This window comes from Arxiozyma heterogenica, assembly GCF_036370985.1.
Source record: "Arxiozyma heterogenica strain weizmannii chromosome Unknown scaffold_17, whole genome shotgun sequence".
NCBI lineage: Eukaryota > Fungi > Ascomycota > Saccharomycetes > Saccharomycetales > Saccharomycetaceae > Arxiozyma > Arxiozyma heterogenica.
Genome location: NW_027042670.1, coordinates 662,685 through 684,694, shown reverse-complemented (window position 1 = coordinate 684,694; position 22,010 = coordinate 662,685). Strand labels below are relative to the sequence as shown.

Below are 22,010 nucleotides of genomic sequence, written 5' to 3'. Positions count from 1 at the left end.
AGCGGCAAAAATATTTTTGTAAGTAAAAAAATAAAAAAAAAAACAATAAAAAAAAAATAAATCGATTTTAGATTATTCGAACCTGATGACATTTACAAATAGTTGAATGTCAGAAGAGATAATATTATTTGTTAAAGATATTCGTTATAAATCTTTAAAGCTTTTTGAGTGGTGATATTGCTAGATGATTTGTATATTAATATCAGAGAATCTAAAAAGCTGTTGAATTTGTAATCTTTTTTTTTATGATATCTTCTTTCATTTATTTATTATAATTATTTTATATGTTTGATCCAGATACTTTACCATATTACGATCCTATCAGTGAAAGAAAAGTTGCTGTAATTACAGGTGGCACTGGAGGAATAGGTTACTACACATGTTTACATCTTTACATTCATGGTTTTAGTGTATATTTATGTGGCAGAAATTCTCAACGAGTAAATAAGACTATTAAAGATATTATAGAGGAAGCTAAAGTGAGATATAGAAGAAAGCAGAAGAATGGAATAATAAATTGTTACGATATAAGTAAGTTTGGTTCGTTGCATTATATCCATTTAGATCTTAGAGATTTAAGATGCACAGAGCGTGCGTGTGCAAAATTGATTAAATTGGAGAAGCAGGTGGATGTGTTGATCAATAATGCAGGCATTATGGCAATACCATTTGAAACCACAATAGATGGATTTGAAATTCAACTACAGGTTAATTATATATCCCATTTTTTGTTTACAATGAAATTATTACCTTTGGTTAAAGCATGTCATGGACGTATAATAACATTATCATCTCTCGGACATTTTCTACAGTACAAATATTGGTGTTTGAGTGAACAATTCAATTATTTTCCAAACATGGTCTTTACATGGTTTCGGTATGCAGTTTCAAAGACTGCATTAATTCAATTTTCAAAAATGTTAGCTATAAAGAACCCAGACGTATTATGTGCATCCTTGCATCCAGGTTTAGTAATGAATACAAACTTATTTAGTTATTGGACAAGATTACCAGTTGTAGGAATATTCTTCTGGATGTTGTTTCAAGTAATCAATTTTTTCTTTGGTGTTACTAATGAGCAAGGATCTATTGGAACTTTAAGATGTGCTATGTCTACAGAATTAGACAACGAAAGCGACAATGGTAAATATTTTACTACAGGTGGTGTAGAATCTAAGAGCAGTAGTATAGCTAATAATTTAGATGATGCTGCAACCACATGGATATGGACTATTCATCAACTGAACGATCGTGGATTTCAGATATGATAGAACAAATAAATGAAAAAAAAAAACAATATTATTAAGTAGTAGGTTTTTTCTTTTATTATTATATGTTTATTAACACACACAAGTGTAGAAATATGTACGTATATATCTGATTTGTGTATAATTGTTAACTGTAGGCAACTTTATAGATATCATAAGTTAAGTTTTCTTTTACTTTAGAATACCCTTCTATTGTCTATTAACAAGTCATTGTTATTATTACTATTATTATACCTTATAAACTGAAAAAAAAAAAAAGAAAAAAGAAAAAAGAAAATCAGTAATTTTAGATTGTTGTATGGCACATTCCTAAAACATTGATATCCAAAAAAGGAGGAGTTAGTGGACCCTTGTAATCATTCCATATATCTTTATATGTTTTTTTCTTTTGATTCCTCTTTCTTGAGAGTACATCACATGGTGTATGTATCTCTTCACAGAAGAAAAGCAGAAGAAAGCCGTTTCCGGCTGAAAAGAAATTATAAAAAAAATTTTTTCTCATCTCTGCAAAAAGTTTTCGACAAAAAGGAAGAAAGAGAGAAAAAAAGAAAAAACAAAAAAAAAAGAAATTCACAATCTCTCTATGAAAAATCACAATTCAGATATATGATTAATGCTTGATATATTATTAGTGTCTTAAGTCGACATAATGATCTGGTGTTAATTCACAACACTCTTGGTTATTCCTCTAAGACCTTACTTAAATTGTTACTTGAATTTTTCATTTTCTGACTTCTTGTCGATTCTTGAATAGGATTAATCTATATATATTTTTTTGTATTCCGAGAATAAAGAACACCGTAATAGACTCTAAGGAAAGAATAAAATCCAACAAATTATCTAAGGATATAACGGAATGTCGACCAGGTTAGTCTTGGAAAACACTGCACGTAGAGATGCTCTTATTGCAATTGAAAAGAAGTACCAGAAGCTCTGGGCTGAAGAGCATCAATTTGAATTAGACGCTCCATCTATTGATGATGAACCAATCACTATGGATTCTGAGGAATTACAAAAGAAGTACCCAAAATTTATGTCCTCTATGGCTTATCCATACATGAACGGTGTTTTACATGCCGGTCATTGTTTCACTTTATCCAAAGTCGAATTTTCTATTGGTTTCGAAAGAATGAATGGGAAGAGAGCTTTATTTCCACTAGGTTTCCATTGTACTGGTATGCCAATTTTAGCTTGTGCAGATAAATTAAAGAGAGAAGCTGAAATGTTTGGTAAAGATTTTATGAATGTTCCAAAGGAAGATGAAGAAGAAGAAGTTAAAGAGGAAAAGAAAGAAGAATCTGAAGATGTTACTAGATTCAAGGCAAAGAAATCCAAAGCTCAAGCCAAAAAAGGTCGTGGTAAATACCAATTTGAAATTATGTTACAATTAGGTATTCCAAGGGAAGAAGTTTACAAATTTGCTGATGCTCAATATTGGTTAAGTTACTTCCCACCTTTATGTCAAAAGGATTGTACCAGTTTTGGTGCACGTATTGATTGGAGACGTTCTTATATTACCACTGATGGTAATCCATATTATGATGCTTTCATCAGATGGCAAATGATCAGAATGAAGGAAGCAGGTAAGATTAAGTTTGGTGAACGTTATACCGTCTATTCTGAAAAGGATGGTCAAGCATGTATGGACCATGACAGAGCCTCCGGTGAAGGTGTTACTCCACAAGAATATGTTGGTATTAAGATTGAAGCCACTGAATTTGCTCCAGAAGCCAAGAAGATTATTGAAGAAGTAACTGAATTAGATCACTCTAAGAAATTCTATTTTGTTGCGGCTACTTTAAGACCGGAAACCATGTATGGTCAAACATGTTGTTTCGTTTCTCCAAAGATTGAATATGGTATTTTTGACGCTGGTGACTCTTATTACATCACAACTGAGCGCGCCTTCAAGAATATGTCTTACCAGAAATTAACTCCAAAGAGAGGTTACTACAAACCAGTAGTTACCGTCTTAGGTAAACATTTTATTGGTACAAAGATCCATGCACCAAAGTCTGTATTCTCTGAATTAAGAATTTTACCTATGGAAACCGTTATTGCAACTAAAGGTACTGGTGTTGTTACTTGTGTCCCAAGTAATTCCCCAGATGACTGGATGACCACTAAAGATTTAATAAATAAATCTGAATATTATGGTATTAACCCAGAATGGGTTGTTGACCTTGAAAAAGTTATTCCTATTATTCATACAGAAAAGTACGGTGATTTAACTGCTAAGAAATTATGTGAAGAAATGAAGATCCAATCTCCAAAGGATACCAACTTATTACTTACAGCTAAGAAATTAGCATATAAAGAGGATTTCTACTCTGGTACTATGATCTATGGTGATTATAAGGGTGAAAAGGTTGAAGATGCTAAAAACAAGGTCAAAGCTGATATGATTGCTGCTGGTGAAGCCTTTGTTTACAATGAACCAGAATCTCAAGTTATATCTCGTTCTGGAGATGAATGTATCGTCTCTTTGGAAGATCAATGGTACATTGATTATGGTGAAGAATCTTGGAAAGAGCAAGTTTTTGAATGTCTGGAAGGTATGGAACTTTTTGCTCCAGAAGTTAAGAATGCCTTTGAAGGTGTTCTTGACTGGTTGAAGAATTGGGCTGTTTCTCGTACCTATGGTCTAGGTACTAAGTTGCCATGGGATCCAAAATATTTAGTTGAATCTTTATCTGATTCTACTATTTACCAAGCATTTTACACCATTTCTCATTTGTTATTTAAGGACTACTATGGTAAAGAAGTTGGTCCTTTAGGTATTAAGCCAGAACAATTAAATAACGAATTTTTTGACTACATCTTCCAACACAGTGACAACACTGAAAACATTGATGTTCCATTAAGATCCCTACAAATCTTAAGAAGAGAATTTGAATACTTCTATCCATTAGATGTCTCTATTTCTGGTAAAGATTTGATTCCAAACCATTTAACATTCTTTATTTACACACATGTTGCTCTATTCCCTAAGAAGTTCTGGCCAAAGGGTATTAGAGCCAATGGTCACTTAATGTTGAACAATGCTAAGATGTCTAAGTCTACCGGTAATTTCATGACCTTAGAACAAACAGTTGAGAAATTCGGTGCTGATGCTTCTCGTATTGCTTTAGCTGATGCTGGTGATACTATCGAAGATGCCAACTTTGACGAATCTAATGCTAATGCAGCTATTTTAAGATTGTACACTTTAAAGGAATGGGCTGAAAATATTGTTAAGGATGCCTCTAGTTTAAGAACTGGTCCAATTACTGAATTCTTCGATATTGCTTATGAATATGAAATGAATAGTTTGATCGAGAAGACCTATCACCAATATTCGTTAACCAACTACAAGAATGCTTTGAAATATGGTTTGTTCGATTTCCAAGCTGCTAGAGATTACTACCGTGATGCATGTACTACCATGCACAAAGATTTAGTCTTACGTTACATCGAGACTCAAGTTTTATTATTGGCTCCAATTGCACCACACTTCTGTGATTATATCTACCGTGAAGTCTTAAAGAAGGAGGGATCTGTACAAAATGCTTCATTCCCACGTGCCACTAAACCGGTTGACAATTCAATTCTTTCATCTTTGGACTATGTCAGATCTTTGCAAAGAAGTATTAGAGAAGCAGAAGGCCAAGCCTTAAAGAAGAAGAAGGGTAAAGGCTCTGATGTCGATGCTAGTAAGCCAGTAAGATTAACCTTATTAATATCTGAATCCTTCCCAGAATGGCAAGATAAAGTTATTCAAATTGTTTCTGAAATGTTTGCTAATCAAACTCTTGATGACAATAAGAAGATAAGAGAAAAGATTGAACCAAAGGAGATGAAGAGAGCTATGCCATTTGTTACTTTATTAAAGCAACGTTTAGCTACTGAAGACCCAGAGGCTGTTTTCCACAGAGAACTACAATTCAACGAAGTTGATGTAGTTAAGGCCGCATTAGATAAGATTAAGACAGCTGGTCAAACTTTGAACGTTGAAGAATTCGTTGCGATCAGTTTCCCTAACGGTAGTAACGCTGGTAAGGATATTTTCACAGGTGCTGAAGTTGAATTACCACAAGCTTCTCAAAGAGCTATTGAGAATGCTATTCCAGGTAATCCAGGTGTTGTTTTCCAAAACATTTAAACTGCAATGAATAGATTATTTGTAAAATAAGGTTTTTTATCTATATAAATCAATGTAGATATATACGTATATATGTACGTTTGTATGTCTTATGAACTTTTTTTTGTTATTATAATATAGTGTATTTTTTTGATTAATGATATCATTTATTAAGCATTAAGTGGAAAACAAAAGAGAAGAAAGGTAGCGATTAACTAAAAAAAAATTAAAAATAAAAGTAATAAATATGGTATTAGAATATATTGGAAATGAATGTATCTATACTATATAAGGATGCATACGTATATATATATATATATATAATTTATATGTGTAAATTAATTGAATACATGATGTTGATCGTAAAGAAACAACTTAGGAGTTTGAAGGCAATTCCAATTTATCAAATATAACTTTACCCTCAGCAAACTTTTTAAATCTATTTAGAAGCTTGTTCGATGCATGATATTCCAATAAATGTTGCTTATAAGTCTTGTTTAAAACACTTCTTGAATTTATGAAAAGATAAGGAAGTTGAGTATCATCATCATCGTTTAATTTATAAGCTTTGATATAGTCTTGTAGTAGATTACCATTTGTATGTTTATTAAGATCCACAATAACAAGTTCGGGAGAAATTTCATAATTATTTAAAAGTATATTTTTCAACAAATTGCTCTTATTTAATTCGTCACCCATCGAGGTAGCATCGATAAATAGGACAACTGGGGAGGTATTCAATATCTGATGTAAAGCTTTCATTGGGTTAAAAGAACCTTTGCTGGTGGCATCTAGAGAATAAGATGATACATGGTTATTACTATTTGTTGTAGACTTTTTCATTGAAGTAGTTTCAACTTCTATTTTCTTTCTCATTGAAGAGATTTGTTCTTTAACTTTCAAATAATTTTCTTGAGCCTCATTATTATAAGTTGTTGGAGATGAAGGTGTGGTAACTGTAGGTTTAATTGTGGTAGTGATACGAGTTCTAGACTCTATTCTGTCAGTAATGGATATTGTCTCTTGATTAGCATTTTCATTTTGTGAAGGAACTGAAAGTTTGTTAGCTTTATTACCAAACACGGCCGTGGTCTCTATATAGTCATTCCACGTATACAATAAAAAACAAAGCAGACCTATAATAACAAATGAACATGAAATGACTCTTGTTAATTTATTAGAAGGTTTCTTATTCCAGGTTTTCTTAGTCATTTTTTCTCAATAAAATAAAAAAAAATGTAAATATAAATATAAATATAATGCAATGTAATATAATATAATATGAAAAAGTAAATTATTATATATTCTCTTCGGTCAATTGGACCTGTGTATATTTTACCAAATATCGAAAATGTGATAAAAATTCAAGAAGAAGAAGACAAGAAGGAAGAGGTGAATACATCGAAGAACAAAAGTCACTTGAAGGCAAGGAAGGAGATTTAGGTATATGCTATAAGTATAAGATACCATTTATATATATCTTTGAAATAAAGTGGGAAGGAAGACAAGGAAATGGAAGGTGAGAGGAGGGTGAGATGTTTATTTGTCCATGTATTATTTGGCATTGTTTCCAACTCTTTTCCACCGATATCCCCCTCTTCTATCACTATTCCTTAGAGAGAAGGACCCAATGTTGGTGGTGATTTTAAAGATTTGTTTGACTCGAATTGTCACAGAAATGTTCGAAGATCAAAAACGAAAATAAAGATTTTATTGTTCTGCTTTCTTATTTGGTAAAAAGAATGAAAAAGGATAAAACAATTGAGATACGCGAAAATAAAAAAATAAAAAAAGGAAAAAAATAAAAAAAGGAAAATAAAACAAAAAATAGGAAATGTGCATAAGAGAATAATCCATAAGACAATAGATGGATCAAATAAATAAATTCCAGCTCAAAGCCCCAAGGAAATAAACAAAGAAAGGAAAATTAATAAGAAAAAAATCTTAAACGCTGCCACTAAAAAAAAAGATAAGAAGAGAAAAGAAAATAAAAAATCTCTCTAATCTTTTTTTTTTCTTTTAATGTTTTTCCAAATTAAAAATTCCGTGGATTTATTTTTTTTTTTTCATTTGTCCTACAAATTTGAATAGATTAAGGACAAAATGGGTAAAATGATTTTCCATTGAAGCGAAATTGTGTAAATAAGGTTACGGTCATGTGATTTTTTTTTCTTTTTTCTTTTTTCTTTTTTCATTTTATCTTTTCTGATTTTATTTGCTTCGTTTTAATTTCGTTCTTACAGCGAAACCGGATTTTTTTTTTTTTTGCTTCGAAGAAATGGCAGAAAGTTTCGTGGTAACGTCTTATGGTAGAGTAATGTAATGCATATTTCTGTTCGTATATTCATATGTTGATGTAGTAAGATAATAACAGTATTCCTCAATTTAGATTCTACAGCCAGTACATTATTCGTGCAACTCAAACAAACAAAGAAGAAGTGAAACAAGAAGAATTATCCAACATTCTCATATTAACACAAGGATAATTATATGATTTAAGTTCAGAGCGTGTTTCGTATTTAGTCTCTTGCTGTTGACGAATCAAAATTGTAAGAATCGTAACATCTATCTTTTTCCAGGAATGAAGGAACGATCGACCGATTAGGAAGAGAAAGGAAAAAAAGCTACTAAAAACTACGAAATGGATATACCATGTACAGACATTTATGTTCAAATATATGTATATATATATTTTGAATTAGATTATGTCTATGGCTCTTTTCTCCATATAAAATCATAATTACAATTACAATTACAATATGATGTAATATAATCTACATAGAACAAAAAAATAAAGCAAGCACAAAATTTGCGTAAAACATCTTGGAAGTTTCTCTTTTAGGAATGTGTGGGTGTACAGGTCCATCTCCTTTTTTTGTTTTTTTTGCTTTTTGCTTTTTGTTTTTTTTTTTGCTTTTTTTATTTCTTGCGAAACTGACAGTACTGTCAAATTAGTAACGTCTGTAAATAATAATAACAATAATAAGAAATAATAATAAGAGTAATGGCAGTTACTAATAGCAAGTGAATTAAGTATAGTCAAAGCACTTATGGCCCTAGAAAAGGATAGTTTTCTTAAAGAAAGTTAAATAATATAATTACTAAAATATAAATTATTAATAATAAAGGGAAATCAGGATAAACTAAAATAAGTTGATAAGACTACTTTTTATAGTTTCCTTTTTTATTTGTTTGATTTTAGTAATGTTTATTTGTTATTTTTATCATTTTTAAAGGACAATAATAAATAAAGGGAAAAAATAAATAAATAAATAAGTAAGTAAGTAAATAAGTGAGTGAGTGAGTGAGTGAATAAATAAGTAAATAAGGGTTAGAAAGAGATATGGCATTAGACTATAAAGTAAATGAGTCAGATTCTCCACTTAGATTTAGAGGTCAAACAAATGATCAATCAAATAATAAAAATAGTAATAGTAATAGTTGTAGTAATGATACTATCATTTCGAACACTACAACATTAAATAATAACAATAATAATAATAATAATAATAATAATAATAATAATAGTGGTAATAGTAGTATAAATACTACTAGTAGTGATTGCGATCAAAATAATAATCAAATAGATGGTTCGGTTACAAATGAAAAGATTATTATAATAGATAATGATATGATTCAAGAAATTAAGGATACTACTAATCAAGTGGAAACTTCTATCTCTGAAGAGACATCAGGTTCAGTATCATGTAATAAACCAGTCCTGGAATCATGTTGTTCCCCGGCTACTCCGTTTCAAAGAAGATTACAAACTTTGGCTATTGCATTCCATATATCTACAATACCTGGTTTCATTATTCTGACTCTTTTCTTACTGTCCTTCCCCATTTTTTGGGTCTTACTAATACCGTATTTCATTTATTATGTTTTTGACAGGACTCCTGCTAACGGTAATATATATAAAAGATATTCCCCCTGGTTTAGATCACTGCCCATATGGACTTATTTATGCGACTATTTCCCTCTGAAATTACATAAATCCTGCAATTTGATTCCCACTTTTATTGATCCAAAGAAAAGATTCTCCGCTACGGGGCCTCGTTATATCTTCGGTTATCATCCTCATGGAATAGGTGCTCTTGGTGCCTTTGCTACTTTTGCTACCGAGGGCTGTGGTTGGTCAAAACTATTTCCTGGGATCCCTGTGTCTTTACTAACTATCGTTACACAATTTCAAAGTCCATTATATAGAGATTATTTGATGATCCTAGGGATAACATCTGTGTCTAAGAAAAATGCTTTGAAGGTGCTGGACACTAACCAATCCATATGTATTGTGGTTGGAGGCGTTAGAGAGTCATTATTAGGCTCTACTGATTCCATTGAACTGATTCTAAATAAAAGAAAAGGTTTTATTAAATTGGCTTTACAGACAGGTAATGTCAGTTTGGTTCCCGTGTTTGGGTTTGGTGAAACCAAATGTTTTAGAGTCTATGAGACTGAAAAGGGGTCTGTTTTGAATAAATTTCAGATTTGGGTCAAACAAAAAGTAGGTTTTACCATACCTATTTTCTTCGCTAGGGGCTTGTTTAATTATGATTTTGGTTTGATTCCATTTAGAACCCCCTTGGATATTGTCGTTGGGAAACCAATATATATCAAAGAAAGATATGATCATCCAAATCAAACTATAATTGATCATTACCATAAACTCTACGTTGATGAATTGAAAAGAATTTACTACTCTAACAGAGATAAATTTGATTGTGGGAACGTTGAATTGGAAATAGTTGGTTGAAACGTCTACAGGGAAAGAGTCGGAAGAAACAAAAAGGAAACAAAAACATTATTTCAAGAATATAGTTTTAATTATTACAAACACCTCAATTTATACATGCACATATATACATATACATTTAAATATATATTCTTGTACAGTGAGAGTGTAAATGAGTGGATTTTGATTACATTGACTCATACATTTACAAAAAGCAAATTAGACTCGATTTGAATAATAATGAACACTAATATAAAAATTGGATGGTGTATGAGGGAGGACTAAAAGAAACTATATTGATACTTTATTAAATTACCAGGCAAATCTCAGTTGTGATGCTGTAAACACTGGTACTTTCCATTTCAATTTGGTTGGATCAATATGATTTCTTTTTTTCTTTTGCAAAATTTCATATCTTTTTAAAATGTCATCATTCAAAAATATTATATGTTGGCCTTTATAATACCTTAAAATATTCAAAGTCTTAGCAGTATGAAGAATATCTGTAGTGTTCATCGATGTCAGGGAACTAATTTCATCTATAGTAATTTCTTTACCATGTTCTACCAGTAGTTTTATCAATACATCAGACCAATATGCTCTGTATGATAATAAACCTAAATCAGATAATGGTTTTTCAGGTGATCCTACTTTGCCCTCCTTCTTTGATAATTCGTAAGAGAATTCAATTAATAATCTACCATACCCCATTCTTTGATATTGTGGTAATGTTAAAATACAAGCTAGATTATATCCATCAGCAGATTCCTTTTCCTTAGAGAAATATCCTACTAAATGATGGCCCAATTTATCTCTTTTAGTCATACAATAAAATAAAAATGGGTCAACATCATAATATAAGGTTTTATGATCTAAAAACAATTTTGATAATAGACATAGATTTCTACACCAAGTTCTTTGTTTTCTACCATCTATTTCAAAGAATGATATATTATCATCTCGGTAGATCTCATTGCCAGGTGGATGACGTAAAGTACATTTTTTCCTATATCTTTCATATTGTTTCTTGGATGCAAAATATTGCAAAGTAAAATCATCTATATATATTTGGTCAGCATCAGTTAATTCTATAGGATATGGAGAAAAATACCAAGGTTCAATCTCATATTGGCCAAAAATTATTTTATTTAAATTTCTAACTCTTGCCACTTCATGAGGGTTCTGTGTCATTGAACCGGATGTTCTTAATTTTTTAATTTCATCTTCATGCGACAAATTATTATTTTTAAGACCTTGCACATTTAAATTATCTAAGTCCATTATATCAGTAGATTCAGGTGAAACAGAAACTTCAGATCCTTTATGTTTTAATTCAACACTACTTTCTAACACAACTGGAGTAGTCTGTTTCTTCTTCTTTAATCGTTTATTTTTTATATTATCTAAAGTAGGTTCTTTGGGAACTGGATACAATATATCTTTATCCAAATTGATTCTTTCACCTGTTATCCATTCGTCTAGACGTTTATTGTAATTAATATAATGAACGTAGAATCTTGGGGGGTCTCTTCTGGTATTGATAGACAAAATTTCTGCTAGTCTCTCACCATCCTCCTTGTTTGTTACCCAACATTGACATTTAATTATTAATTCATCAACACTTTTTATCTTCTTTGGAATGGTTGTAATCTCTTGAGGAGGTGGGATCATAATGTTAATTATAATAAAAGTTATCTAAAATTAATTGTTCTTGTGTATGTAAAAAGGAAGGAAAAAAGGTAATCGAGCACTGTTTATGTTTCTATTGTTGTTTTTTTTAAAAGGAATACCAATATAAGTAGTCGTTTCTTTGATAATAAATGACTTTTCACTGCATCTTATTAAGCTGTTTCACAATGACTTTATTTTAGATGTATGTAGTACACTCTGTGTACACCGTTCAAATTTTGATGCATGTGTCTGGGTGTCTCTATATCTTTCTTTTCTTTGAAGAAAATTTTTGGAATCGCTGAAACAAGAAATGTTTTAATAAAATGAAAGGAAGTCATCTCATGTCGGATCACTGCTATACGAGTTTTAATAAGATGTCTTTATCTAAGTAACCTCCTACTATTAGTTTACAATAGGTATAAGTGCTCAAACATATACATTTAAAAATGTCTGAACAAATTAAAAGGCATATTGAAGAGGCAACAATTGCGGCAGAATCGAATAACAAAAAATCTAAAGTTTCTTCAATCGCAGTGGATGTGACAGATATCACAGAACAAGATGTAGGGATTGCTTTATTTTTATCTTCTGATTTACCAGGATTTAAAGGACAGATAAAGCAAAGGTATACTGATTTTATGGTTAACGAAATTAATAAAAATGGTGATGTTGTACATTTAACAGATAAAGGTTTTAAGATGCCAAAGAAGAAAGAATTATCTAAAGAAGAGATTAAAGCAAAAAAGGATGAAGAAATCTCAAAGAGACAAAATTTTGTTGTTGAATCACACTTAAGAAAGCAATTGGTTGATATTTTTGGTGAAGATGATGTTGCCAAAATTGAAGATGTTTATCGTCATGCAACAAAAATGGAATCTGTAAAGTCCTTTGCTGATAAAAGTGTGAGGACAGAGATTCATCAATTACTTCGTAAGGCTTTTAATAATGAGCTAGAGTCTGTCACCACTGAACAGAATACTTTTAAGATTGCTAGAAACTCCAGGAATTCTCGTGTAAGTAAAGAAGAACTTATTGAACAAACCAAAGATGAGAATGGTGTTGAAAATTGGGGATATGGACCATCGAAGGATTTCTTATATTTCACTCTATATAAAGAAAATAAGGATACTATGGATGCAGTTAATGTTATTTGTAAACTTTTAAGAGTTCCAACAAAATTAATGAGGTTTGCTGGTACTAAAGATAGGAGAGGGGTTACTTGTCAAAGAATGTGTGTATCTAAATTAAGAGTTGACAGAATTAATGCTTTAAATAAGACTTTAAAAGGCATGGTTGTGGGTAACTTTAAGTATGAGGATTCTATTTTAAGTTTAGGTGATCTAGGTGGTAATGAATTTATCATTGTAATTAGAGATGTCACTTTTGATTCAGGTGCAAATTTAACTCTGGAAGAAACCCTTCAAAAAGGTTGTGAGTCATTGACTAAAAATGGATTTATCAATTATTTTGGTATGCAACGATTTGGTACTTTTAGTATTTCTACACATACAGTTGGTAAAGAACTTCTTGCTGGTAATTGGGAAGGGGCTGTTGAATTAATTCTATCTGATCAAGATAATGTCTTACCAAAATCTAAAGAAGCAAGACAAATTTGGAAAGAAACAAAGGATGCATCTTCAGCTTTGAAAAAGATGCCAAGACAGTGTATTGCAGAAAATGCCATTCTTTTTTTCTTATCAAATCAAAGAAAGGAGGAAAATGGTAATTATTCTACAACAGCATATTATAGTGCTATTATGAAAATTCCAAGAAACTTAAGAACCATGTACGTTCATGCTTATCAAAGTTATGTTTGGAATTCTATGGCTAGTAAAAGAATTAGCTTGTTTGGCTTGAAATTAGTCCCTGGTGACCTAGTTATCGATACAAAGAATGATACTAGGATTATTATGAATGAAGATGATTATGAAGTTGATTTTAATGAAGATATAAGAGAAGCTGAGTTTATTCGTGCTAAGGTTTTGACACAGGAAGATATCGATTCAGGTGAATATTCTATTGATGATGTTGTCTTACCTACACCAGGTTTTGATGTCTTGTACCCAAATAATGAAGAATTAAAACAATCTTATATCGATCTAATGAAAAAAGATAACATGGATCCATTTGATATGAGAAGAAAAGTCCGTGATTTTTCAATGGCAGGCTCTTATAGACATTTGCTTCAAAAGCCAAAGGAACTGGAATATAAAATTATTCATTATAGCGAGCCCACTCAACAGTTGGTTAACACTGATCTGGAGATATTAAACAATACTAGAGCTATGGAAAGTGGTCAAAAATACATGAAGACCAAGCTTGAAAGATATAATCCAGATAAAGGTGGTGAAAAGACTGCTGTTGTATTAAAATTTCAATTAGGTGTATCAGCATATGCTACAATGGCACTTCGTGAACTTATGAAACTAGAAACTTCACGTCGTGGGGACATGTGTGATGTAAAAATATGATATAAATCTGATATTTTTTTTAGACAGTTTATAGATTGCATATGTATATGTCTATACTGGAAAAATATGATGTATAGTATATTGTTAGTAACTTTATAGAAGTAACAAGCTAATCACTAGTTGATAGTGTTTTTTTATAGATTTTTTATGGATCTTCTATTAGTGAGTAGTAAAAAAATTGTACTGTTAAAACAAAATATTGTAAATCATTGTCTAAAAATTTCTAATTTTCCTCATGATTATTGTACCAAACTATTATTAGGTGTTATTCAGCGTGTTCAATTTTATTTTTTTAAGAATATTAAAAAATTGTTGTTAATAATGATAAAAAATAATAGCAAGAATAATATAAATGGTAATTTATTGCTATAATATGTTATTTAATGGCATTTAAGCAAAAACCTTGTCAAAAATTTTGATACAAACATGTATAGTGTTTTCTTAAGATATAAAAAGCAGAGACGCACAGTTGGATATGTGGGAAATCATAATTACTATTTTTTTTCATTTTGTTCAAAAAGACATTTTTTAAACGAGAACCAAAAAAAAAGCAAAGTTACTTAATTTAAATAAGCATGGATAACTTCCAAAGAGTCGATATTTTTAATGAAAATCCTTATACCCAATTAACCAGCTCAAAAGCAAACAAATCCCTCCGTATACATTCTACTGGAAGGGAGAGAACTTTCAGAAGGCTATTTGGTTTACTACGATCTGCCAAGAATAATACTGCTTTCAATAATAGAGATCAACCACAATTAAAGACAGGTAAAAAGCTCACTGATCTTCCAACATTTCATAGCATAAAACATTTTACATGCTTGGATAAAGATGTACCAAATTATCAAAAAAACCAAGATAAACTAGTTTTTAACTTAAATGCACATGCAATTGCTCAAACTGGTAGTATTCATGCGGAAGCGGAAATATTCAATCATATATTTAATAATACCTATGACTCTATCAGAGAGTGTAGTAACGATCTGAATACTAGAATATGTTTTCAAAATATCCCTAATGATACTGGTATAACAAGTATAATTTCTCAAATTGTTGGAGGACCATTAAAACGAATTAGAGTGATTCACAATAATGATAAGAGAGGGACTTTAAAGGAAGTTCAAATTGAATTTAAGAATAGGATGGGTGCAGAAGCTTTCATGAGATATGGTTGTAGGTCTCATTTTAAAATAAATGGAGTGCATTTAGAGCCCCAGTGGTCATTATATCATTATTCTGAAAAATCAATACCAAATTTCAAATTATACAACGGTGAAGAAGTTAGTCGTTCATTAGTTTTAAAAAAATATTCCGATAAATTAAAAAAATCTTCACATTGCAAAGAACTTAATATCCCTTTATACCCTTTAAATGTATGTGATATTATTAACGATTTTTCAAAATTTGGTAAAATAATTAGTGTTGTTCCAGTGGTATCCAGAAAACTTTGTATCTCAATATTTTATATGGATATTCAAAGCTCAATAAACGCAATTGAAGCTTACCATAAAGAAGGATCTCCACTCTTCCTTAAATATTCAAAAGTTTGGTTGGTATGGTTTGGAAAAGATGTTTCAGATACACCGTCCTTAGAGTTTTAATAATATAATATTAACTAAATCTATGTGAATCTATGTGAATCTATATATCTATATATAAATAGGTAGATATGTATGTATATAGTTCTTTATTTATTCAACTATGAGTTTTCTATTTTTTGTTTTTAGTTTAAAATATATGTAAAATACAATTAATCATTTCAAAAAGGAGGCACACTTACACAGAAGCAGTCTTATCAAAAACAACTAAAAGACCTCCAACTAAATGTAGAGAACCCGTTACATAAATATCCAATGGCTCTTCAGAAAATGTCTCAATTTTTTTTACAGCAGTTTCGATACTAGATGTTACGATTGCCCTGTTACTGCCTGTAAGTTTTTTCCATTCATTTACTAAAGCTTGTTGCACTGACAAATTTTCAACTTCTTCTTTTGAGGTGTTCATTGATACCAAGTCTGCACTATAACTTCCACTTTCCCATGTCACATTTGTAGAAAATATTGCAAGGTCAAAATCTATATCTTCTCCAAGAGTATAACGAAGATTCTCTAATAATTTTGATGCATCACGAGTCTGCTGATTAAATAATAATATTTGTTTGTTTTTTGATTTCAGAGCAATACTTCTATACCATCTAGATGCTGCTGAGATACTATCTATTGTATGTGCACCATCAATATACCATGTATTACGACCTTTTTTAATAGTTTGGCAACGGCCTTCCCAATTTGTATCTTTCAATCCCTCAATTATTTTAGCCGGTAATCTTGATTCTTTATGAAGTGGAACTTTATCATTTATAATGTTTAAAGACTTCAGAGTTTGTACAGCTAAACAGACAGCAAGAGATGCATTAGACTTTTGAAATTCACCAGCAATACCCAATGGGATATGGTTCAACTCTTCAAAAACTGGCACTTCCTTCAAGTCTGTATTTCTTTCTGATGCCCTTTGCTTTAAAATTTCTAAACCCTTTGGTGGTTGATCACATACTGTAAAAGCTGGTATTCCATTTTTAAAAATACCACCCTTATTCCACGCTATTTCATTAATAGTATCTCCTAACAAGTATGTATGGTCAATACCCAACAAAGATACACCACAAGATATTGGTTTTTCAATAATGTTAGTGCTATCATATTCACCCCCAATACCCACCTCATATACACAGCTATCACAGCCCTCTTGCATAAAAGTATGAAATGACAATAAGGTAAGGTACTTAAAATATCCTGGTTTACTGCCTAGTACCATATGTGGAAATTTTTCTAAGGATGAACTAGTTGAATCAAGTCGATTCCAAATATCGAAAAAATACTTTGTAAATTTGTCCTCAGATATTGGCTCACCGTTTATTCTAATTCTTTCTCTAACTGTTCTTAAATGTGGTGATGTATATAGACCAACTTTTGGAAGTTTTTCATGATACTTTTGAAGGATAGATGATGTAAATGCAGCCGTAGACCCTTTCCCCTTGGTACCTGTAATATGCACCACGTTTAATTTATTGAAATCAGTAGGGGTATATCCAATTCTCCTAACCCATTCCTTCATTTCTAATATACTCATTTCATTTTTTCTAATTCCAGCTTCACGAATTGCCATAATATTGGCATAATTCGATTGCAAAGAATTTAACGCATTTATGGCATCATCGTATGTTCTAGAAACCATCTTTAATGTAGATGATAATTTCATTTAATATGATTTTACAAGTTTCAGCCATTAAAAATAGTATGACTATCCAAAATTATACGTAAAAATTTAATATGCCCTTTGAATAAAGCTCAATCAAAATGTTTTCAACTATTTACTCTATTTTTTTTATTTATTGTTTTTTATAGTTGAGTCATGCTTTTTACAAAAATATTATGTGTATATTTAAGATTTTCAAAATCAACAAAAAAAAGACGAATTTACATGCAAAGAATAAGATTAGTTCTTCACAAAATAGTTCAATACAGGCACTCTTAAAAACAATACATAATATAATATAGGTATAATTAGATAGATTAAATGACTTATAATTATTGTGTTTTTACAAAATTACATTTAATGCTAATCAAGACACAATAAAGATACATATTAAGTGTGTGGGTATATAAATAAGTAGATAAATATATCAAAGAAACGTAATATATACAACAATAATGATGCTTTCAGTGCAGATAATCTTTTTTGTTTTTTTTTCTTTAATTTTACTTGCTTTTCTAACTATTTAATTATAGCACTATTTTGGAACATCAAAAATAGCTTGAATCCAGCAACGGTACATCTTAAGTTTTCTCTTTCTATTAACAAGAAGACGTCTGTCAACAGCAATTTTATTTTCAACAAAGTAGTTCTTCTTGGTAAATATTTCTCTTAATTCTTCTTCTTTAAAGAAATAGACTCTAGTACCATCACCTCTAACATAAAAGTTATCTTCCATAAACCTATTCTTCTTGAATCTAATTTGTGCCATATCACCAAATGAATACTCACGGAATAATATCTTACCACCGGGTTTCATGATCTTACGCAAATTCTCCATAGCAATATCCCATTCAGATGGAGATAATGCACTAAAAACAAAAATCATAACTGCAATATCTACTGAATGTGGTTGTATTCCATCTGGTAATACTCCATCTGGATTTGCTAAATCCCATACACTAACTGTTCCGTACTTTGGATCGAATTTTTCTGAATTCTTAACTAAATTGACAGCCTTTGGAGCATAGTCTGCACCAACCAATGTCAATTCTTCATTTTCATTGTTCTCTAATATCGGGAAAAAAGTATTACCTGCCCCACAGCCAATTTCAAATATTGTTACGGGCCCATAATTTTTCCTAGTTGAATTGTAAAGGATTGGAAATTCAATTTGTAACCATTTTCTATCTTTGAAGAAATTTTCTCTATTATTTTTATAAAAAATATCCCAATACCTAGCTGGATTGCCGTTATACAATTTTTTATCAAAATCTGATACAGGATGTGATTTTTGTTCTTCAATTTTTTTCATGGCTTCTTCAATTTGCTCTTCACCCCAATCAACATTATCCCAAGCATTATGATCCCATACATCTGATTCGTCAGTTAAAGCACGCTTCCCAAATTCAAAGGGTTCATCACGGCCTAGTCTTGAGTTATCAGTTTTCGACTGCTTTACGTCATCTATTTCATTCTGTTGCCTTTCATGGGCTAGTTCATCAAAAACTTCTTCTTTAGCCTCTTGTGTCATGGCTTCTATCTCATCAGTCTCGTAGTTAGAGATGCCTAAGTCCAGGATCTTCCACAACTTCCAAATTGTCCACAATACTATTATTGTTATCATCATTATCATTAGCTGTAACATTGTTCGTAGCAACGTCACTATCATTGTTGCTATTGTTATTCTTCTTCTTCTTTTTGTTTTTCTTCTTCTTCTTTTTATTCTTCGAAGAAGTCGATTCAGCAGTGTTTTTCTCACTTTCTTGTTGTTGGTCTTTTTCTTCCATTTGATTTTGCTCTTCTTTTTCTTCTCTTTCAATTTGACTGTGACCTTCAGTTGATTGTTGAGCAGGTTCGACTTGTTCTGATTGTTCCTCTTTCTTTTGTTCATCATCTTCCGATACTTGTCTTGACTCTTCTTCAACTGGAACTTCTTGGGTTACATCTTGATTTTGCTCTTGATTTTCTGTTGAAGTGTCATTTTTTTCAACAGATGATTCTTCTACAGAAACTTTTTCATCAATCTTGTCTTCTTGCTTTTCTTCTTCTTGTAGAGGAGTTTCCGCTAAATCTGAATTTTCCTCCTTTTCAATTGTTTCCTTTTCAACTTCCTTTTTAGCCAATCCAAATCTAGATGCACTAGAAGAGACTTCTTGAGAAGTCTCTTTGGCAATATTTTCAAATTTCTTAATTAAATCTGCAACACCCATAACCTAGACTTGCAACAGTACTTAATTGTTCCTTATCTCGTACTGTCAAAGGTGAACTGAATAAGCTAGTATAATGAAAGTTAAAGCAAATTGAATGAGGAAAGACCAAAAAATGGGGGATGGCATTAGTTTTATTTAAAGGAATTGAGCATCAAACAAATATATGTTTATCATACCATATATTGAAAGAAGGAGATTCAACGTGTGGGATAAACAAAAAAAAAAAAAAAAAGAAAAAGAAAAAGAAAAACGTCTCGAAGTGAAGATTATCCCGTGTTAAATTGAACTTGCCTATATTCTATTTTTTGTTTTTTGTTTTTTGTTTTTTTTGTTTCATTTTATTTCAACTCATTTTCTCACATTAGAGAAAATTCATAGCATCACAAGAATTAAAAAAAAAAAAAAAAAAAGAAAAGAGAAATAGAAAGGAAGTCATACAAGACTCAAATTAGAAAGGGGAGAAAGGTGATTGACAGTGACATAAAGGATTGGTTGGTGCCAGATTAAATAGAAGTGTAAAGATATCTTGACTAAAAGTCAAACAACTATATAAAAAAAAGGTTAAATTAAAATAGATTATTATCCTGTTATGTTTCTTTTACATACACAGGCCGAATATTATTACTATATGATAATGCTAGTATATAAACGTATATAGAATAAATAAAACTTGACAAAAGTTTAACATGTGAGTAAATGCTGTCTGTGTGTTACGCTGCTGTAACTATGAAAAATGGTAGACGATTAGAATTGGAAATTAAAACTAAAAATAAAAAAAAAAATGCAGAAAAGGCGAATTACATTCCTTTCTTGTAGAATTAATATATCCTTTTAAATCAATTGAAAGTCGTCAAATAATTCAGGTTCCACCTTAGTTAAATCTTTACCAAAAATGATAGCATTGACAGGTTCTTTGTGGCCCTTAAGTATACCTGCCTTGGGAACGAGTCCAATTCTATCGAACTTGAAGTGATCCCATATTTTCCAGCTTCCGACATTAGTCTCAAAGACAAGGTTATAAACAGAATATTTATAACCAAGTAAGGGTGCCCATTTCAAATAAACCTGGGCTAACCGGTATCCAATCTTTTTTCCTCTTTGAGAAGAATTGACTAAGAAACCAGCATTACAGATATGCGAACAACGTGGCATATAGTTTGGTTTAATATAAAAAGTACCCAAAAACAATTCATTCCAGTCTTCAATTTAACAAGATTCATCTTCTTGTAAAATGTTAAGATTGTCGGTTTGTAATAGAATAACACACATCGAATGAACCCAATAATGACAAAACTCATCAAGAGTCAAAGGATCCAATTGAGGATACGTGTCACCTCTTTCGATCTCTGCATTGAATTCCTCATGCATCAAAGATAACAATTTTTTTGGAATACAGGAATAATGAAAGATTGGGAATGCAGTGGCAACAATATCACTGTTTTTTAATTTGAATTGAATTGGGTCTAGAGTTTCCATTAATGGTCTATCAAATGATGGACCATCATGTAATAATGATGTAGAATACTTGTTGACAGGTGAATTCTTTTTGATTGGATCTTGGTCGATAGTCATCACTTATGAAAAAAAGTTAGTTTAAGTTTTGGAATGTATGTTCTTTTCTGAGTTGCTGTTTTATTATTGGTACTATCCTAAATTTTAGTTCGTTTCTAAAAAGAATTAGAAAGAAGATGGAAAAACGAACAAGAATAAAAAAAAAAAAAAGTAAAAAGTAAGATCCAATATTTAAATACAAATTTTAAAGATTGATCTTGCATATATCAAATGACTCACATTGAAGAAAAACAAAAGAAAAAAAAAGGAAAATTCAAGAATATAATGGAACATTATAGAATAAAATTCGATTGATGGTTCAAATGAGAATTTGTTAAATAATAACGATATTTTTTTGATAGAAAAGGTTTCGAAAAAGAATCGAACATGGGAAAAAAAATAAGAAACAGAATTTGATTTTTTTTTTAAATGCTAGAAGTAATTTGAAATATAAAAACTGAGGAATAAATAGATTTACTCTATATTGTACTTATATCTTGTGTATATGCTTGGGCCTTAAAATATTAATATTATCACAAAATGATAATTAGGTTGAAGTGAAAAATGATTTCTTACTTTTTGCATAAGGATTTAAAGTTATTCAGAAAGACTTTATTTTTAGCTTTCGTTGAAGGTAAGAACCTCATGCTGCCTTCTTCTTCTTCTTCTTCTTCCACACCATAATCTTACCTTCTCTGTTTATAGAGTTCATTTCTTCCTTTACACTAT

The 22,010-nt window shown here is 30.7% G+C and overlaps 10 protein-coding genes and 1 pseudogene across 10 annotated transcripts; 5 read left to right on the top strand and 6 right to left on the bottom strand.

Annotated features, from left to right (window-relative positions):
- Positions 1-284: 284 nt before the first annotated feature.
- ENV9 (Env9p) lies at positions 285-1,268 on the top strand (the record flags this gene model as incomplete). Its single annotated transcript, XM_064858247.1, has 1 exon — positions 285-1,268. The coding sequence occupies one exon, from the start codon at positions 285-287 to the stop codon at positions 1,266-1,268; it is 984 nt and encodes a 327-aa protein (XP_064714954.1).
- Positions 1,269-2,124: 856 nt separating this feature from the next.
- On the top strand, positions 2,125-5,409 carry CDC60 (leucine--tRNA ligase CDC60; the record flags this gene model as incomplete). Its single annotated transcript, XM_064858246.1, has 1 exon — positions 2,125-5,409. One exon carries the CDS (start codon positions 2,125-2,127, stop codon positions 5,407-5,409), a length of 3,285 nt encoding a protein of 1,094 aa, XP_064714953.1.
- A 354-nt stretch (positions 5,410-5,763) lies between these two features.
- PWA37_001626 (uncharacterized protein) lies at positions 5,764-6,600 on the bottom strand (the record flags this gene model as incomplete). Its single annotated transcript, XM_064858245.1, has 1 exon — positions 5,764-6,600. One exon carries the CDS (start codon positions 6,598-6,600, stop codon positions 5,764-5,766), a length of 837 nt encoding a protein of 278 aa, XP_064714952.1.
- Positions 6,601-8,731: 2,131 nt separating this feature from the next.
- On the top strand, positions 8,732-10,144 carry DGA1 (diacylglycerol O-acyltransferase; the record flags this gene model as incomplete). Its single annotated transcript, XM_064858244.1, has 1 exon — positions 8,732-10,144. The coding sequence occupies one exon, from the start codon at positions 8,732-8,734 to the stop codon at positions 10,142-10,144; it is 1,413 nt and encodes a 470-aa protein (XP_064714951.1).
- Positions 10,145-10,435: 291 nt separating this feature from the next.
- ESA1 (NuA4 histone acetyltransferase complex catalytic subunit ESA1) lies at positions 10,436-11,794 on the bottom strand (the record flags this gene model as incomplete). Its single annotated transcript, XM_064858243.1, has 1 exon — positions 10,436-11,794. One exon carries the CDS (start codon positions 11,792-11,794, stop codon positions 10,436-10,438), a length of 1,359 nt encoding a protein of 452 aa, XP_064714950.1.
- A 446-nt stretch (positions 11,795-12,240) lies between these two features.
- Positions 12,241-14,265, top strand: PUS7 (pseudouridine synthase PUS7; the record flags this gene model as incomplete). Its single annotated transcript, XM_064858242.1, has 1 exon — positions 12,241-14,265. One exon carries the CDS (start codon positions 12,241-12,243, stop codon positions 14,263-14,265), a length of 2,025 nt encoding a protein of 674 aa, XP_064714949.1.
- Positions 14,266-14,840: 575 nt separating this feature from the next.
- Positions 14,841-15,866, top strand: SSP2 (Ssp2p; the record flags this gene model as incomplete). Its single annotated transcript, XM_064858241.1, has 1 exon — positions 14,841-15,866. The coding sequence occupies one exon, from the start codon at positions 14,841-14,843 to the stop codon at positions 15,864-15,866; it is 1,026 nt and encodes a 341-aa protein (XP_064714948.1).
- Positions 15,867-16,041: 175 nt separating this feature from the next.
- On the bottom strand, positions 16,042-17,523 carry MET7 (tetrahydrofolate synthase; the record flags this gene model as incomplete). Its single annotated transcript, XM_064858240.1, has 1 exon — positions 16,042-17,523. The coding sequence occupies one exon, from the start codon at positions 17,521-17,523 to the stop codon at positions 16,042-16,044; it is 1,482 nt and encodes a 493-aa protein (XP_064714947.1).
- A 532-nt stretch (positions 17,524-18,055) lies between these two features.
- On the bottom strand, positions 18,056-19,730 carry PWA37_001620 (hypothetical protein; annotated as a pseudogene).
- An 831-nt stretch (positions 19,731-20,561) lies between these two features.
- PWA37_001619 (N-acetyltransferase family protein) lies at positions 20,562-20,882 on the bottom strand (the record flags this gene model as incomplete). Its single annotated transcript, XM_064858239.1, has 1 exon — positions 20,562-20,882. The coding sequence occupies one exon, from the start codon at positions 20,880-20,882 to the stop codon at positions 20,562-20,564; it is 321 nt and encodes a 106-aa protein (XP_064714946.1).
- A 54-nt stretch (positions 20,883-20,936) lies between these two features.
- Positions 20,937-21,302, bottom strand: PWA37_001618 (uncharacterized protein; the record flags this gene model as incomplete). The annotated part of the gene is made up of 1 exon (XM_064858238.1): positions 20,937-21,302. The coding sequence occupies one exon, from the start codon at positions 21,300-21,302 to the stop codon at positions 20,937-20,939; it is 366 nt and encodes a 121-aa protein (XP_064714945.1).
- Positions 21,303-22,010: the final 708 nt, after the last annotated feature.